The 19,067-nt window shown below is 51.6% G+C and overlaps 1 protein-coding gene across 2 annotated transcripts; it reads left to right on the top strand.

Moving 5' to 3' along the window:
* The first annotated feature begins 1,010 nt into the window (after window positions 1-1,010).
* On the top strand, window positions 1,011-18,826 carry ERBB3 (erb-b2 receptor tyrosine kinase 3). 2 transcript variants are annotated; one of them, XM_086713099.1, is made up of 28 exons: window positions 1,011-1,280; window positions 4,713-4,864; window positions 5,431-5,617; window positions 6,583-6,708; window positions 7,346-7,411; window positions 7,818-7,936; window positions 8,041-8,182; window positions 8,537-8,650; window positions 8,743-8,863; window positions 9,837-9,910; window positions 10,071-10,161; window positions 10,414-10,619; window positions 10,824-10,956; window positions 11,166-11,256; window positions 11,475-11,629; window positions 12,029-12,082; window positions 12,698-12,839; window positions 13,441-13,560; window positions 13,688-13,786; window positions 13,980-14,165; window positions 14,316-14,471; window positions 14,711-14,786; window positions 14,966-15,112; window positions 15,435-15,532; window positions 15,630-15,818; window positions 15,981-16,052; window positions 16,496-16,790; window positions 17,198-18,826. In XM_086713099.1, exons 1-28 carry the CDS (start codon window positions 1,199-1,201, stop codon window positions 17,722-17,724), a joined length of 4,020 nt encoding a protein of 1,339 aa, XP_086569225.1. In that variant the 5' UTR covers window positions 1,011-1,198; the 3' UTR covers window positions 17,725-18,826. The 2 variants fall into 2 exon arrangements, with proteins under 2 accessions (XP_086569225.1, XP_086569226.1); XM_086713100.1 differs by lacking the exon at window positions 14,316-14,471.
* Window positions 18,827-19,067: the final 241 nt, after the last annotated feature.

Below are 19,067 nucleotides of genomic sequence, written 5' to 3'. Positions count from 1 at the left end.
GGCGCCCATCGGATCCGTTCTAAGACTGGCCCCTTGCGGTGCGCCTGACCGACTATGGCCAGGATCTGGGAGCTGGTGCTGGAGGTGCCGGGAATCCATGCCATTCTTGGACACAGTCCCTAGTGCCCTCTTTGCGTCCACCTTCGCCGCACCCCCCTCCTTTCCAGCAAGAGTCCGGGCTTGGAAGGCGTGAGCGCCTGTGGTGGGGACCGTGTTGCCGGTGTGGGTCCGCCGAAGAGTGGCGGGAACTCCGGCCGCCCCGACGGCGCGGTGACTCCAGTGTGGAAGAGGCAGCTGTTCTCCCAGGCGGCCGTGGGGGGCAGCAGAGGGGACCGCGACAGGTGCGGGAGCCCCTCCCGGGGTGGAAGTGAGAAGGCGGGCTTCGGGTCTGTTCCCAGGCTGGAAACCACCCCCGCCCCCCCCCCCCCCCAAATCCCCCGGAGAGGCAGGGCCGGCGCCGGGTCTGGAGGAGGAAGCGGCCGGAGACAGTGCAATTTCACGCGGCCTCTGAGGCTCGGGTTCCTCGGCAGGGTAGATGAATTATGGGGTTTCGACGGGTTTCCGGGGAAACTGAGGTGGCCTGAGCGTGAGGCAAACACCTCCCTCCTCAAAAACACACACAGAAAAAAACATTCACGTTCAGAAAGAAAATCCCGCAAGTGACCCAACCGGCTGGGGGAGTCGAGTGATTTGGTTAATGGGCGAGGCCAACTTTCAGGGGGCGGGTTTTGGAGCGCTCTCCCCACCCCCATCACCTTTCCCCTTTGGAGACATTTGGGGGCGTTTGGAATCTCGCCCCCCCCCCCCCTTAGTCCAGCTCCCGAAGAAAAATTAGGGTGAGACCCATGCTCGATGTGCGTGGCCAAGCGGACAAACACTGGGGAGTGGGGCGCGCTCGGGGCGGGCAGCCGGAGGCTCCAGCCAGCTCCACGCCAGCCTCTCGCCGGAGGGGGCGCGGCCGTGACTCACCCCCTCCCCCTGCGCTCCCTCCTTCGCCCTCTCACAGACATACACCCCTCCCCTACTATCCCGCCCCGGACTCTGGCTCCGGCTCCTATTGCAGTTTGCAACCTCCTCTGCCGCCGCTGCTAAGTCGCCGGCGGCTCAGGTGGCTCCGCTTCGATGTCCTAGTCCAGCACCCCCCCACCCCCACCCCGGGCCGGATTCGGCGGGGCTGCCTTCACCCTCTGCTGGAGTCATGAGGGCGAATGGGGCTCTGCAGGTGCTGGGCTTCTTTCTCAGCTTGGCCCGGGGCTCCGAGGTGGGCAACTCGCAGGCAGGTAAGTGGCACGAGGGCACCCGCAGCCTCGGAACCCGGGATCCCGAACCGAGTGCGCCGAATTCTGGAGGGCAGGGGCAGCGGCTGGGGCGGGGCGAGGCTGGGGGGTGCCCACCCCGGGTCCGCTGGGACCACCTAGGCGGAGACCGTCAGGCTCGGGTTCTCAGCATGGTCCGGGCGGGGTCGGGATTCCTGAACCACCACCCCCCCACACACACACTCGCTCAGCAGCGCGTCGCCGACCCTCTAATTCATCTCTCTCGGTGGGGCTGATGCCGAAACAGATCACACTTCTGAGGGTCCCTGTAAGGAGGGGAGCTGGGACCTCCGTTCTGTAAACGTGAGATGATGGGTGATTTAGGTCTTGGAGAAAGGGGTGGGGGGATGTCTCAGTTTGTTCCCCAACCGCGTCCCGGGGTTTCAGCATCTCCAGTTTCGTTGTTTTGCCGACAGGGCGGAGCTACGGAAGGGTTGGAGGGGGTTGTTGTTCTCTACTGTTGGAAAAACAAGACAGGCACCTCCTCTTCCGTGAGTTGGCCTGCCCTGGGAAGGGCTGAGAATAATCAAAGAGCTAAGTACAGGTGACATCAGGTGAGAGGCCACGCAGAGGCCGACCTCCCTCTTTTCCTCAGAATAATAGAGTGGCAGGTCCCCGACTTGACCAACCTCGTTTTGTCAAGACCTAGATCAATTCAACTAATATTTATTGAGCAACTACTATGTATAAGGCTCCGGGCCAGGAGCTGTAGGGTCAAAGAGGTCCAATCTGTATTTCTCTTGTTTGTCTTTTTTCTCCCCAACCTGAGACCCAACAGGGCACCTCTCCTAACTTCTGAGCTTCCTGTCCTGGGAGTCCTTCCTAGACCCAGCTTCTCCCCCACCTACATTCTCTTTATTGTCTGACTCTGTCTCTCTTAGAGTCTAACAAAGAGTCAGATTGCTCTTCTGTTCCTCCTGTCACTCCCATGCCACTGGAGCCCACCCCTTTGGGATATCTCTGGGATCGTGGACACCTGAGGGTGCTGGTGTTGCTCACATTGGAGGAATCCTATTGATCTCTTCCCCTCCCCCAGACCTCAGCTTGGGGTTTGGCACAGCCAGGGCCTCTTCCCCAGAGTGGGAGTGGGAGAAACACCTGTGCTTCCCCCACAGTTGCTGGGCCTAAATTTAGACCCTGGGATCTTGAGATGTGAACACTCCCAGCTGGTGAAGGGCGGGGGTGGGGGGGTCTGGGGATTGGAGTGGGCGGGACTGAATAGAATGACTGTATCACTGTCCCATCCAGACCCTTGGAATATTCAATCAGGAACCCAGGAGTCCCACATCCTGGCCACCTTCCCTGAGGGAGACAGGAGGCAGGCATGGTTGGGTCTCTTTACCCTTTATCTGGATCCTGCAGCCTCTGGGCATCCGGCCCTGTCTCAGTCCTTCTATAGCCCCTTTGTCCTGGCTGTGATGGGGGTGGGGGATATTGGAGAGGAGGCCTCTGGTTGAGGAAGGGCTGGAGATTCTTGGTCTGACCCACCCCAGTGCTCTCTACCAAAGGAGTGCCCAAACCCCTCCCTGTGCCCCTGCTCCCTGGGTATTATCCCCTTCCCCCAGCCCTCCTCCCCACGCTGCCTTGTTCCTCCTTAGAGATGTTTTTCATGCTCTCTTCCCGAAGAGGCCCTTTGCTCCCTGTTTGTGTAATATGGACTTTACCCTCAGGATGGCAGGGAACTGGGACCTCTAACACTGTAGCCTTCCAGACACATAGAGTCTTCACAAACACATAAAGGCAGGTGTGATGGATAGGGCCACCTGAATACTTCCTAATAAAGAAACCCAAGGACAGAACCAGTATGGGTTTCTGGGCCAGCAGGGGAGCTGTGTACATGCTTGTGTGTGTCGCAAGGGCACGTACACACACACATCACATACATACCCCACTTCTCTGTGCAGAAATCTTGACTCCTCCCTTATCTGGGGACAAGGGTTGGCACCTTGACTTGTAAGAGGGGTTGTCCTTCCAGGAAGGGGTTTGGGGTGGGGCTGTTCCCGAAATGACTAACCTTCCTAGTCTCTTTCCTTTCAGCCCAAGGACCCTAGAGTTCCCAGGATCCTCTGGGAGCTCCCAGCCAGTTTACCCCTCTGCTGGGTCTAGCCTACCCCGTTCCCATTGTGGGGAGCGATAGGGAATGGGAGCGCTCAAAAGTCAAGTGAGCAGACTAGGGGTGTATCTAGGAGGAGGGGTTGGGACCTCACTAATTTCCCTCCCTCCATTCCCACTCCCGCTTCCTAAGCTGCCAGCGCCTCAGGGAAGGGTGGTTGGAACAGGTGGAATCTACCCCCCCCCCCACCCTCCCCACAGTCTTTCACTGAGCCAGAGGAAGGAGACAGGGGTAGGGCTTAGGGTCCAAGATTTTCCATAGCCCCTATGTCCTCCATATGTACAAGGTCAAATGAACCCCCAAGACTGGCATGCCTCGTGAGGATTGCCATGTTACAAAACTTTTTAATGAATCTTTTGACAATGGAATTGGGTAGAAGGCTTAGAATCAGGGGAAGCCTCTGCTGTTTCTCTCCAGGCTACTGTGTATTTGTCGGAAAGTGTGATGCTGAGGAGCTGGGGTGTGTTGGGACAGGGGAATGGAGAAGGGAAGCCAGAATTTAGGAAGGGGGAAGGGGTGCAGGGTAGGCAACCAGCTCCTTATCTTCCAGCTTTAAAGACAAAGCTCACATTGACCCCCTCTCCCCACCAGAGCTCCCCCTTCTAGTGAGGTCACTTGTCTGAGGCCAAGGCTTGAGGGTGGAGGGGGGCGGGTGCTACTGAGGACAGGGTGTCTCGGGACAGGGTGGAGCAGCCCCCTCCTCCTAGATAGAATTGCCTCATTGTGGGCTGGACCGTGGCCCTGGGCACTGCCCCCACCCTCTGCCCCCATCCCACCCTCGGTAGACACAATAGGGGCTGTGTGCTAGCCCCAAAGAGATATTTATTCCAGGACCTAGAGAGAGGCAGGATGAGGGTAGAGAAGTAAGTACCCTGGTTGGAGAGGGGGAAGGGAAAAGAAGAGTAACGAAGTTGTGGTCATTTTCTAACTTCTCTGAGGAGAAAAAAAACCTCCTACATCCTCTTTCATTAACTCCTTAGTACCCAAAGTAGCACCTGAAAGAGGCAAGAGGAGGCCCTGGTGGAAAGGGGAAGCCTGTTCACCTTTCTGTTCAGAGAGATAGTGAGGGGATTGTGAGAGAGGAGAGAGTTCAGGCTCTCAGTCCAACATGGGCCTTTGTGTCTGTCTCTGGGGAGGGGGGGTTGGGGGGGTGGGGTTGGAGGCATCTGCCTCTTGATCCTGTTGAATGTTACTGGAGTGGGGCAACCAAAGGGGGGGACCAAAGACCATCTGGGGGGACCGGGCTAAAAACTTGTGTCCAGCTCTCTGCCACTCTCTGCCAGTCTGTCCCGGGACTCTGAATGGGCTGAGCGTGACTGGTGATGCCGAGAACCAGTACCAGACGTTGCACAAGCTCTACGAGAGGTGTGAGGTGGTGATGGGGAACCTTGAGATTGTGCTCACAGGACACAATGCTGATCTCTCCTTCCTGCAGGTTAGAGTGCCTGACTCCCTATCTCAACCTGTTTCCCCCTTAACTCCACCCACAGAAGCCTTCATCCCTTCCTCAGGGCTATCCTCTGCTGGAGTTCAGCATTCCTAAAGCTCCATAGTTCCTAAGATCCAAACCTGTGTGTTTATGGGGACAACGACTGGCATCTGGGACCTAGGGTCTGCCTCTGTAGCCAGGGATACACGGGAGCTGGCAATGAGAAGCGGGCAGGGGTGGCATAGTGTTCTGCAACAGGGGCTAATGTAGAGAGACCCCTGGGACCGATAGGCACTGGAAAGATGAGGAAGGGACTAAGCAAGGACCCTCCCGGCAAGAGGAGCTCTAAGAAAGAGAGGGTAGGAGACTAGAATTCCCCAGTCACTTCTGCCGCCTGTCTTCCTTTGCAGAAGGGACACACTAGTGTGACACCAGCTCCTCCCCTACTCCAAAGTAGGAATCAGAAAGAATTTGAGGGGTTAGGGATTCCTTAATGCTTTGTGGAGGGAGAGGAGATTGAGGCTTTTCGTCCTGTTGTCCCTCCCACTGACATGGTCTCTGTTCCATCACAGTGGATCCGAGAAGTGACCGGCTATGTCCTCGTGGCCATGAATGAGTTCTCTACGCTGCCACTACCCAACCTCCGGGTGGTGCGGGGGACCCAGGTCTACGATGGGAAGTTTGCCATCTTTGTCATGTTGAACTATAACACCAACTCTAGCCATGCTCTGCGCCAGCTCCGCTTTACTCAGCTCACCGGTCAGTTCCTGATGATTCCTTCTAGTCTTGCCCCTCAACCAACCTGCAGACAGGTGCCTCCTCGATGGTAATCCGAGACTGCTCACTAAGTGCCCCTTTCATGGGGCCCACCATCTTGAACATTGCAGTCCAAAGGTCCACTACTCCTTAAACCATATAGGGCCCTGATAGGGAGCAAAGGCGTCTGCGGCCCAGGGGGAAGGTCCTTATGTCCCATGGGTCTGGAGTTGGAGCTGGATCTGTTACCCACTCCTCTATCTTTACTTTTATTTTTATTTAAAAAATTTTTTTAATGTTTATTCACCTTTGAGAGAGAGAGAGAAAGACAGAGGCATGAGCAGGAGAGGGGCAGAGAGAGGGAGACACAGAATCCGAAACAGGCTCCAGGCTCCGAGCTGTCAGCACAGAGCCCGACGCGGGGCTCGAACTCACGGACCGCGAGATCGTGACCTGAGCCGAAGTCGGCCGATCAACCGACTGAGCCACCCAGGCGCCCCTCCTCTATCTTTATAGTACAGTGTAGTTTGATGTCCCTCCTTCCCCAGGAATGAGGATCCTATCTCCTCCCCCTCATAATTCCCCACTGGCTGGGGAAACACGAGAGTTAGATGCCGCATGGCTACCTTCTACTTCTCCCTGTCCCTGTCAGTTGGAAAACACACAGGTAGGGTGGGGGAAGGAGGTGGCTGAGTCAGGGATCTTCTCTCTTGCTTTCCCTTCCCCTCCCCCACTGGCTAAACCGGATTTGGACAGGTGTCTGAGGAGGCAGAAGTTTTCTTTTGGCCTGGCTCCTCCTCTACATTACAAGGCAAGCCTTTTCTGCAGTTCGGATTTAATTAGACATATTCATCTGTCCCTTCTCCCCTCTTTATGAGTCTTGGGTGGCCTTTTGGGTTGGTGGGGTGTGTAGGGAAGAGGAGGTCTGCTGCAGCCCTTAAGCCTGTCACTTCTCTTCCCTGTCTCAGAGATTCTGTCAGGGGGTGTTTATATTGAGAAGAATGATAAACTTTGTCACATGGACACAATCGACTGGAGGGACATCGTGAGGGACCGAGATGCCGAGATAGTGGTGAAGGACAATGGCAAGAGCTGTGAGTGAACATGATCAAGACTGCTCCCCTGCCCCCACCAAACCAGAGTGACCCCTTTCCCATCATCATTGTATCCTTAATTCGAACCCACCTCTCCACTGAAAAAACACCTCAGGCTCCAGACCCAAGGAGCCTGCCAGGAGGGAGGAGGTCAGTCTCCTAGAACCCAAACCCTAGAAGTAATATGTGAAGAAAAGGAGCAGAAGATCTGTTACTAAGTGAGGAAGCCAGATCTTTGGGCTCCATATCCACATCTTTTTCCATTATAACGTTTTCCATTCTCCCTGGAACCTACCCTTGATCAAGATCTGCTGTCCCTGTCCACTCACACATATTCCTGCTGGGTTCAGTTTGCCAAGGAGGAAACAAGTTCCTGGGTTCGGACTAGGGCTAAGCTTGGCAATTGCCCCAGACCCACCCCTTCAGCTGCCCTGTGGGTGGTATGGAGGTGTGGCTCCACCCATTGTTGACAGGTTCACTTGAGCCCGGCCCTGCTCTGGAAGGGCAAGGAGGGACACTGCCCTGGCTCTTTGCTTCCTGGGACTGGGGTGTCTGTGTGCTGACATCATACCCTGTTGATTCAAGCAAGGCTTTCTTAGCCCTGACAGCCCTTTGTGTTGCTTTCCTTCCCAACCAGGTCCCCCCTGTCATGAGGCCTGCAAGGGGCGCTGCTGGGGTCCTAGACTGGAAGACTGCCAGACATGTGGGTTTTCTCCCTTCTAAAAACTTCAAGTTCATGCACTTTCATATCCCTGCCCACCCCAATCTATGTTAACACTGGGAGTAGGGACAAGCCTAGAGGGCAAGAGAGTGAGCAGTGGTCTCAGAATACAGTCTTTTTTTTTTTTTTTTAATATTTATATATTTTCCAGAGAGACAGAGAGACAGAGTGTGAGCGGGGGAGGGGCAGAGAGAGAGGGAGACACAGAATCTGAAGTAGGCTCCAGGCTCTGAGCTGTCCGCACAGAGCCTGACATGGGGCTCGAACTCATGAACCGTGAGATAATGACCTGAGCCAAAGTCAGTCACTTAACCGACTGAGCCACCCAGGTGCCCCTCAGAATACAGTCTTAAGAGTCCTGACAGCCATGCTTTCTCTCTTTCTATAGTGACCAAGACCATCTGTGCCCCTCAGTGTAATGGTCACTGCTTTGGGCCCAACCCCAACCAGTGCTGCCATGATGAGTGTGCAGGGGGCTGCTCAGGCCCTCAGGATACAGACTGCTTTGTATGTACCACCATTTGCCTGGGTTCTGAAATGGGGATGTGGGCTTTGGGAGGAGGTCGGGGTACATACATAACGTGAGTTTTATGAATCTCCTGTGTTCCTAGGCCTGTCGACTCTTCAATGACAGTGGGGCGTGTGTACGCCAGTGTCCACAGCCTCTCGTTTACAACAAGCTAACTTTCCAGCTGGAACCCAATCCCCACACCAAGTATCAGTATGGTGGAGTTTGTGTAGCCAGCTGTCCCCGTAAGTGTCTAAGGAGAGGAACAATGGTCGTGGAAACTAGATTTTAGACAACATTTGAGGAGGTAAAAGGGATCAAGTTGGGTGGTAAATAGAGGATGTAGGTTGTGATCATCTGACAACCTCCAGTGAATGATCCCTATGCCCTACTCCCCCATCTGCTTCCCCATGATTTCTAGTAATTGCTCCTAGTTCTGAAACAAAGAGCAAAGGGCCTTTCTAATCCATAGGACAGTGCTTCAGGAGCCTTCGGTGGTAAGTTGGGGCAGATCCAGCAAAGAGCAGGAGGGAGCAAGGTTCAGTTGGTGGTTGGCAGTGTTCCTCCCTTGTCACTAATGGTGCCTTCGTCTTTCCTAGATAACTTTGTGGTAGATCAAACATCTTGTGTCCGGGCCTGTCCTCCTGACAAGATGGAAGTAGATAAAAATGGACTCAAGATGTGTGAACCTTGTGGGGGGCTGTGCCCTAAAGGTGAGTAGGAGATGGCGAGGAGTTGGCAAAAAGACCTCCTTTCCCCAGAGACCAATCAGGCCCCTCCCACTGAGCCTCTGTTGTGTTTGCAGCCTGTGAGGGGACGGGCTCCGGGAGCCGCTTCCAGACTGTGGACTCTAGCAACATTGATGGGTTTGTGAACTGCACCAAGATCCTGGGCAACCTGGACTTTCTTATCACTGGCCTCAATGGGTTAGAGACTCTGCTTTCCTTTTCTAATCCCTCACCCCATCCAGCCCCTCACACTTCACTACATTTGGTTCAGCGCTCCATATATGCAGCTGATTAAGAATATAAGTCATAAAATTTTAAAAGTCACACAGTACCTGACCATGCCTAACTCCGTCTCCCACCCAGGGCTTGAATCCCCTCAGAGACATCCCTAAGCAATCTGATACCATTTAGCTGAGTGGCAAGAGACAAGGACATGGTGTCCTCTTTTTTTTTTTTTTTTTTTTTTTTTTTTAAGATTTTAGTTTTAAGTAATCTCTACAACCAACGTGGGGCTCGAACTCACAACCCTAAGATCAAGAGTCTCATGTTCCACCGACTGAGGCAGCCAGGTGCCCCTGCCTGAATCAGTTTTTTTTTAATGTTTCTTTCTTTATTTTTGAGAGAAAGAGAGGGAGACAAAGAATGCCAAACAGACTCTGCACCCTCAGCGTGGAGCTCGACGCTGGGCCCAAACCCACAAACTGCGAGATCATGACCTGAGCTAAAATCAAGAGTCTTACACTTAACCAACTGAGCCACCCAGGAACCCCCTAAATCAGTTATTTAACGAGAGTTGCCACATGATGGTTTTCTAATTCCATTAGTCCTTTTACATTTATTTGTTGGCATTTCAGTGTTAGGAAGAGTCTCCCCTTCCCATTTATTTGTTTATTCAATAATACCTATTTCATTCAATTTTTTATAATCTTTTACAGTCATTATTTTGGTGTTCAGTTATCTCTGAACTGGCCAATGGGGGCACTTCCATACCGTTTGGCATAAGATGCTGTAAACTCATGTTATATTTTTCCTGCCCTAGCCCTTTCTCCAAGGAGCCCTGTTCCCTTTCAGTGGAGGATGGTGTTTAGAAACTAAGTTCTGAGCCTAGGCATGCTTGTTGCTACTGGGTTCTACCTCTACCTTGTCAACTGATTTTTACTATTCTTTCCAGCGACCCCTGGCACAAGATCCCTGCCCTGGACCCTGAGAAGCTCAATGTCTTCCGGACAGTACGGGAGATCACAGGTGAGTGATCTTGTCTGAGAGGAATAGGTAAACCACTGGCACAAATTGCTACGTAACTACTTATAAAATCATGTCCCAAGCAACAGAGGAAGGACCAATAGAACCTGAGAAAGCAAGGGGCATAGATTCCCTGCTCACATACTTCTCTCTGGCCCCCCAGGTTACCTGAACATCCAATCCTGGCCTCCCCACATGCACAACTTCAGTGTCTTTTCCAACCTGACAACCATTGGGGGCAGGAGCCTCTACAAGTGAGTAGTAAAGAGTGTGGAGGTAATAGCATCTCCAGGCAATGAACCCTGTTTCGTAGGCATCCTTGCGTGAAGTACAAGGTGTTGTGTCATACAGCAGTCCCAAAGGGTCTGCCAGTCTGAAGAGGAAAAGGCAAAAGGAAGGGGTGTCCGTCTCAGTGATCTGACTGGCCCAGAGCAAATTTGTTGAATGAACATGAATCCACTGCATGGTCATTTTTCCCCCTTCTCATCCTGTCTCCTTGTTCTCAGCCGGGGCTTCTCTTTGTTGATCATGAAGAACTTGAATATAACATCGTTGGGCCTCCGATCTTTGAAAGAAATCAGTGCCGGGCGTATCTACATAAGCGCCAATAGGCAGCTGTGCTACCACCATTCTCTGAATTGGACCCAGCTGCTGCGGGGGCCTCCGGAAGAGAGACTAGACATCAAACATAACCGGCCCCGCAGAGACTGCGGTGAGGGACACAGCCCCCAGGGTGGTGGGAAGAGGAGGTCAGGGAGGAGAGAGTACAGTGTAAGGACTGTCCGCCCCGGAAGTAGAAGGGATGGGGGTGGAACCAAGGAGAGGGGCATGTCGAGCTGGAGGCGGTTATGAGGAAGAGTTCCAAAGAGGGCATGTTAGAGCTCTGACTCCTCCTAACTCACCCCTTCCTTTCCAGTGGCAGAGGGCAAAGTATGTGATCCCCTGTGCTCCTCTGGGGGATGCTGGGGCCCAGGTCCTGGTCAGTGCCTATCCTGTCGAAACTACAGCCGAGGCGGTGTCTGTGTGACCCACTGCAACTTTCTGAATGGGTAATAGTGAGGGGCGAGAGAGTCAAGAAGGGATGGGGGTGGGGGGGTTGGGACCCCGGGATGGAGCTGTTCAGGTGGCACCTGAAAGCCGTTAGATGACTCTCTGCATATGCCTTGGTGGGAATGAAGAAGGGGACCCTGTGGTTGGGGGATCAGGAAGTAAAGGTCAGGACTTAGAAGTGACCCCCTCCTTTAACCCTCCATTGCAGGGAGCCTCGTGAGTTTGCCCATGAGGCTGAATGCTTCTCCTGTCACCCGGAGTGCCAACCCATGGAGGGTAGTGCCACGTGCAATGGCTCGGTACGGTAGCAACACCAGGATCTCTAAGGGAGAGAGGGCAAGGGCAACACTTGAAGGTCCTGGGAATGATATGGCCAAATCCCAAGGCCAACACAGGGAAGCCAGATAACACTAGGGTCTATGGGTGAAGCCTCTTGAATGGCTGGGTTGGTCCTTGCTGGGAGGTATGAAATTGACATTGGCATCCCATCCTTCCCGCCCTTCTCTCTTCCACCCAGGGCTCTGATGCATGTGCTCAGTGTGCCCATTTTCGAGATGGGCCTCACTGTGTGAGCAGCTGCCCCTATGGAGTCCTTGGTGCCAAGGGCCCCATCTACAAGTACCCAGATTCTCAGAATGAATGTCGGCCCTGCCATGAGAACTGCACCCAGGGGTCAGTGATGGGCTGATGTGGGGGGAAGGGGAGAACATAAAACTAGGGGGAAAGTAGAGGGTAAAAGGGAGCTGAAAGAAGAAAGGAACTATGACTTAAGAATCACTCTCAGCTGCATAATGAAGGATTGGAGAAAGGGAATCTCAGTAACAGCATACAATTATACCACAGTTTTGAGAACCTGGAATAACCCCAGCTCAGGGGAGTTTCATTCAAGAGAGGGACTCAGGAAGGGATGACAAGCTAGAGATGGGGGCCATGTCTTGGAATATGATTTGGGCTCCAGGATGGGACAGTATGGTAGGATCTGAAACAGTGTTGTATGTTGAGGCTGTCAGAATTGAGCTTCCTATGGGAGTCTCCCAAGCTCCCATTTAAGGAGGTGACTTTGTTCTCCAGGTGTAAGGGACCAGAGCTACAAGACTGTTTAGGCCAAACGCCAGCACTGATCAGGTATGATGGGCTTGGAGATTTAGGAAGCTGGGGATATTTGGGAGAGAAGCTAGGGAGAGGGCAGTTACCTGCTGGGAAGAGATGACTCTATTCATTTTGACCTTCTATATACACCACTATCACTGGACTCAGAGACACAAGAATCCAGGCTTCTGGCCTTCCCTTCTGAAAATTAGCTTGTAGTAGCCTCAGGAGGTCCAGATTTAGGCTAACCCTTTCAGTGCTCAAAGACATGTGTATGTGTGAATGTTAATTTCTTGTACCAAATCTGTACCATAAATGACATTTGTTTTTTTGTTTTGTTTTATTTTGGTTATTGTTGTTTTAAAGGATGTTTGTTTGTTTGTTTATAGAAAGGGAGAGAGAGAGTGCAAGCAGGGGAGGGGCAGAGAGAGAGAGAGAGAGAGAGAGAGAGAGAGAGAGAATCCAAGCAGGCTCCACACTATCAATGTGGAGCTTGACACGGGACTTCAATTCCCTAACTGTGAGATCATGACCTGAGCCAGAATCAAGAGTCTGACACTTAATTGATTGAACCACCCAGGCGCCCGGCATAGGTGATATTTGTAAGGGAGGTGTAGGCCTAGGATAATGCTGGGCTTCTCTATCCCACAGCAAAACCCATCTGGCAATGGGTTTAACAGTGGTAGTAGGATTGGCAGTGGTTTTCCTGATCCTGGGAGGCACTTTTCTCTATTTGCGTGGGCGCCGGATTCAGAATAAGAGGGCTATGAGGCGCTACTTGGAACGGGGTGAGGTAAGTGCCTAGCCTAATCTTGAAAAGTACCCCATACCATCACTCTTTAAGAGCCTCCTTTCCCAGAGATTTGATCCTTTTCTTCAAGGAGGTAGTATGGCCCATTAGAAAGAACTCTGGCCAGAGAAATGGGAGACATGCATCCTAGTCCTGATTTTGCCATTAATTTGCCACATGATTTTGAAGTTACTTTCCTTCTCTGTGCCTCATTTTATGCACATGTACACAAGAAATAACATTCATCCTTACAGAATGGCTGTAAGGGTGAAAGGGGCTGATGTATGTGGAAATGCTTTGGAAAGCATAGGGAACTGTAAAGAAGTATTCAAGGTGACAGCATTAGCAACTCTTCCCCCTTCCCTCCATCAAAGGGGAAACCCAACCCTCTTAATTGCTGGTCTCATGAACACAAAAAACTTCCTCAGTCCTTAGGGTCTGTTACTCCCCCAATAAGCTTGCAACGCTTCTTAAGACTAAAGACAATTCCTCTTCTTGCTCCCACCCCTTTGGGCTTTGTGGCTCTGAGCATCCACCTATAGGGAGAGAGTTGGAGTGGGGCATGGCAATGGGCTTGAGTATTTTCTTCCCTTCTGCTCTTCAGAGCATAGAACCTCTGGATCCCAGTGAGAAGGCTAACAAAGTCTTGGCCAGAATCTTCAAAGAAACAGAGCTGAGGAAGCTTAAAGTGCTTGGCTCAGGCGTCTTTGGAACTGTGCACAAAGTGAGTGGCCCACAGAAAGTCTGTGGAGGAGGAGGGGAAAGATCTAGGCTGAAGGAGAGAAAGATTGAGGGAAAGGGCTAGCCTGGGGAGAATGACCTTTGGCTGACTCCTGTCCAAAACTTCTTAGGGAGTGTGGATTCCTGAGGGTGAATCAATCAAGATTCCAGTCTGCATTAAAGTCATTGAGGACAAGAGTGGACGGCAAAGTTTTCAAGATGTGACAGACGTAAGTGAGGGAAGGGTGTTCTGTATGCCACTGGAAAAGAGGTCAATATTAGATATGCTTATGTAAAGGCATGGTCCTGTGTCAGTAAGTACTGTTAACCATACTGATGTCCTTGAATGTTGGGATAGCCCTGATCTGGGTGTACGTATGTGGACCTGTTTGATCCCTGGATAACCCCTCTTGTGTCTCTTAGCACATGCTGGCCATTGGCAGCCTAGACCATGCCCACATTGTACGGCTGCTGGGACTGTGCCCAGGGTCATCTCTGCAGCTTGTCACTCAGTACTTGCCTCTGGGCTCCCTGCTGGATCACGTGAGACAACACCGTGGAGCACTGGGGCCCCAGCTGCTGCTCAACTGGGGAGTACAGATTGCCAAGGTGAGAGGAACCTGGAGAAGTCCTATGACTGAACTGCCTGGCTGATGGCTGGCAGGGAGTTGAAATTCGGAGGTGCCTTTAGGGTTTGGGATGATTCTGGATCTCAAGGAGCAACTCCCCCAACCTTGAGAATACTTCCTTCCTCTGTAGGGTATGTACTACCTTGAGGAGCATGGTATGGTGCATAGGAACTTGGCTGCCCGAAATGTGCTACTGAAGTCACCCAGTCAGGTTCAGGTGGCAGATTTTGGGGTGGCGGACCTGCTGCCCCCTGACGATAAGCAGCTACTACACAGTGAGGCCAAGGTGAGGTGACACAAAGGGCTGGGTAAGGAGGTGGGGGTGGAGTGAAGCATGGGGACAGGAAGCAGTCAGTGGTCTCCTTCAGAGGCAAAGAGATGCTTCATGGTAAGTTCAAGGAGAGGAGCTTGGAGATGCCAGAAGTATGAGTTCAGAAAGCAACAGAGAAAAGAGTGATAGAGAACTTGGGGTTTAGAAGTGCTAAGAAAATTTTTAGAAATCAACTTTTGCCTTCAATTCCCCAGACTCCAATTAAGTGGATGGCCCTCGAGAGTATCCATTTTGGGAAATACACACACCAGAGTGACGTCTGGAGCTATGGTCAGTCCATCTGGATACCCTCCATATCATCACTGGCCCAAATCCCATAGTTGCCTTTTGAGAGACCCCTTCTTAGAATTTCTAGGCCCTTCGGATCTTTGTGTTAAATTCTGCCTCCCCTTAGTCTTCATGCCATGTCTACTATTTTGCCATCAACTAGTCATGTCTTCCTATACCAGGAGTGACAGTTTGGGAGCTGATGACCTTTGGGGCAGAGCCCTATGCTGGGCTACGACTGGCTGAAGTACCAGACCTGCTAGAGAAGGGGGAGCGATTGGCGCAGCCTCAGATCTGTACCATTGATGTGTACATGGTCATGGTCAAGTGTGAGTTACCTGCTGATCCTAGCCTTTTTTTTTTTTTTTACATGTTTATTTCTTTATTTTGAGAGAGAGTGGGAGTACGAGCAGGGGAGGGGCAGAGAGAGAGGGAAAGAGAGAATCCCAAGCAGGCTCTGTGCTGGCAGCATAGAGCCCGACTCAGGGCTCAGTCTCACGAACCGTGAGATCATGACCTGAGCCAATCAAAAGTTGGATGTTCAACCTCCTGAGCCATCCACGCACCCCTGATCCCCCAGCCATTTTCTAACTGACTTCCCTCCCTACTCCACTTCCCTCTTATGGCTCTACTTCTACATCTTACCCCTAGGTTGGATGATTGATGAGAATATTCGCCCAACCTTTAAAGAACTAGCCAATGAGTTTACCAGGATGGCCCGAGACCCACCACGGTATCTGGTCATAAAGGTGAGAAGGAACTAGTTGTTGTCAAGGAGATCTATAGGAAAGCAGACTTGGCAGGGCAGGAACGAGGATCCACCTTAACAATTACCTGTCCCTACAGAGAGAAAGTGGGCCTGGAATACCCCTTGGAGCAGAACCCCCTGCTCTGACAAACAAGGAACTGGAGGAAGTGGAGCTGGAGCCAGAACTTGAGCTGGACCTGGACTTGGAATCAGAGGAGGATGGCCTGGCAGCCACACTAGGCTCTGCTCTCAGCCTGCCAGTTGGAACACTTAATCGGCCCCGTGGGGTAAGGTACTTCCCAGCGCTTCAAGACTTTCTGCACCCTGAGCCCTCTACGTACCTGCACCCTCATGAACCCCACTGATACCTAGATTAACTACTCAAAGGCCCCCATGGTGAGTAGATTTCTCCCTTAATCAAACTTCTTCTTCACTTTTTTTCATCCTAGAGCCAGAGCCTTTTAAGCCCATCATCTGGCTATATGCCTATGAACCAGGGTAATCTTGGGGAGGCCTGCCAGGTAAGGTCTGTCTCTTTGAGGGGCTACTGCAAGGCTAGGTGGCAGTGTCTTAGGATCCATAGGGGCAGTGTGGGACACTTTAGAAACATTTTAGGGTTTTTTGTTTTGTTTTTTTGTGGGTTTTTTTAAGTATTTATTTTTGAGAGAGAGATAGGGTGCGAGCAGGGGAGGGGGAATGGGAGAGAGGGAGACAGAATTTGAAGCAGGCTCCAGGCTCCAAGGTGTCTGCACAGAGCCCAATGCAGGGCTCAAACCTATGAACTGTGGGATCATGACCTGAGCTGAAGTGGGATGCTTAACTGACTGGGCCACCTAGGCACCCCGAAACCTTTGAGGTTTAATCAGTGTCCTACAAAAAAAGAAGGCTATGAACAACCCAGTCTCCTAAACAAATATCTCTTTCCTTGTCTCTGTGTAAATCTCTGTTTTACTTTCCTCCTTAGGAGTCTGCAGTCTGTGGGGGTGGTGAGCGGTGTCCCCGTCCAGTCTCCCTGCACCCACTGCCACGGGGACGCCTGGCATCAGAGTCTTCAGAAGGCCATGTGACAGGCTCTGAGGCTGAGCTCCAGGAGAAGGTGTCAATGTGTAGGAGCCGGAGCCGGAGCCCACGGCCACGTGGAGATAGTGCCTACCATTCCCAGCGCCACAGCCTGCTCACTCCTGTCACCCCACTCTCCCCACCAGGATTAGAGGAAGAGGATGTCAATGGATATGTCATGCCAGATGCACACCTCAAAGGTGCCTGACTCTTCCTAGGGTTTTCCTCAGATCTTTCTCTAATCCTTTCCCCAGGCTTATCCTAATCCTTTTATCTTCTCTGATCTTTTTTAACTTTATTTATTTTTGAGAGAGAGCACTGCTCTTGCAAGCAGGGGAGGGGCAGAGAGAGAGACAGACAGACAGACAGTCCCAGACAGGCTCCACACTGTCAGCACAGAGCCCGATGTGGAGCTGGATCCCATGAACCTGGAGATCATGACCTGAGCTGAAATCAAGAGTTGGATGCTTAACTCACTGAGCCACCCAGGCGCCCCTTGTCTTCTCTGATCTTATCCCTCCCTTTTCATTTTTTCCTAACTTTCCCCCACTTCCCACTGCCTACTACCATGTTCTCCACATACCTAGCCTCTCTTCTCAATCTCCAGGTACTCCCTCCTCCCGGGAGGGCACCCTTTCTTCAGTGGGCCTCAGTTCTGTCCTGGGTACTGAAGAAGAAGATGAAGATGAGGAATATGAATACATGAACCGGAGAAGAAGGCGCAGTCCGCCTCGTCCCCCTAGGCCTAGCTCTCTTGAGGAGCTGGGTTATGAGTACATGGATGTGGGATCAGACCTCAGCGCTTCCCTGGGCAGCACACAGAGTTGCCCACTCAACCCTGTGCCAATCATGGCCACTGCTGGCACAACCCCGGATGAGGACTATGAATATATGAATCGGCGACATGGTGGGGGCGCTCCTGGGGGAGATTATGCAGCTATGGGGGCCTGCCCAGCAGCTGAACAAGGGTATGAAGAGATGAGAGCTTTCCAGGGGCCTGGACACCATGCCCCCCATGTCCACTGTGCCCGCCTCAAAACTCTACGTAGTTTAGAAGCCACTGACTCCGCTTTTGATAACCCTGATTACTGGCACAGCAGGCTTTTCCCCAAGGCTAATGCTCAGAGAACATAACCCTGCTTCCTAAAGTACTCAGGGAGCATTTCATGGCAGCTAGTGCCTCTAGAGGGTACTCATCTTCTCCCTAGTCCCTCCCTCACAGGTCTCAGCCCCATTTCCCCAGTCCCAGACAATTCCATTCAACCCTTGGAGGCTTTTAAACACTTTGACACAAAATTCTTGTGGTATGTAGCCAGCTGTGCACTTTTCTTCTCTTTCCCATTCCTGGGAAAGGAGGTTTTCCCTATTTTGTGTGCTTTCCTGATCCCATTCCTCAGCTTCCTCAGGGGGACTCCCTGGAGATATGAAGGATTACTCCCATGTCCCTTTTTTTCAGGCTCTGACTTGTTGAGATTAGGCTTTAAAGTGTGCTTGTGTTTCCCATCAGACTCCTAAGGAAGAGGAAACAGGGGTACCCTGGCAGGGGAAAGTAAAATTTATGACTCAGTCCCCTGGAAAGAATGGAAAGCTTCAAATCTTGAGTGAAGAAAGAGATTGGGCATAGATATTACTATTAATTGAGCATTTACAATGCCAGCCATCATCCTAAAGTTTACCTACATTATCTCACCTGATCCTTACAACAGTTCTGTGAGCTAGGGATTATCCCATTTCACAAAAAAAGGAAACTGAGCCTTAAAGAGATTAAGTAAGTGGCAGGTTCAGGATTCAGAATTGTCCAATGCAGGTTTTCTTACTGTAAGATATCAAGGAAAAGTGATATAAGTCAGAGTCCTTGTAAGGGGCGTTGTCTTCTTATTTTTGCACTGAATCAAGCCCAACAACCACAGCCTCCTCCTACACCCAGGCTTCTCATCTCAGGAAGTGGGGGTAATGGGGTGGTCAGAAGGAAAAATAACTGGACATTTTTGTGTAAACCATAACCTACATGTGCTGTAAATGATCACTTCTCACCCAAGGGACAGATCATAACGGTCCCAAGAGCCACTTTTAGGGTCTATTCTCATCCAGTAGTGGGAAGTTTCCAGTTGGAATAGAAAGAGGACCCAGCTTCAGGCCTCTGTCCCCTTGGATGGGAAACGGGGTATCTTTTGTATCCGTGAAGTTTTTTGTTTTGTTTTTATACATGCTTGAATAAAAATACCAAAGTTTTTCAGCTTCCCGACTGTCAAATGAAGAAGACCTTTGGTGTGTGGGATAGATCATCCCTTTGCTCTTCAGCAATGGATAACTACCAACCACAGCATGCCGCCTTGTGTCTTCTGACAGTCCTACTCTGTCCCTTGCAGCTTTCTCCAGCCCTACTTTTCTGAAGACAAGCATAACACACAGTCCTTTTCATTTAAGGCTTTTACTAGAAATCTCTACAGGGCAGCCACTTGGGAATAACAAAAACA

The sequence above is a fragment of the Puma concolor genome, chromosome B4 (assembly GCF_028749965.1).
Source record: "Puma concolor isolate L17-30 chromosome B4, mPumCon1.1.hap2, whole genome shotgun sequence".
NCBI lineage: Eukaryota > Metazoa > Chordata > Mammalia > Carnivora > Felidae > Puma > Puma concolor.
The sequence above is the reverse complement of the archived record's forward strand: the minus strand, read 5'-3'. Positions and strand labels throughout refer to the sequence as shown.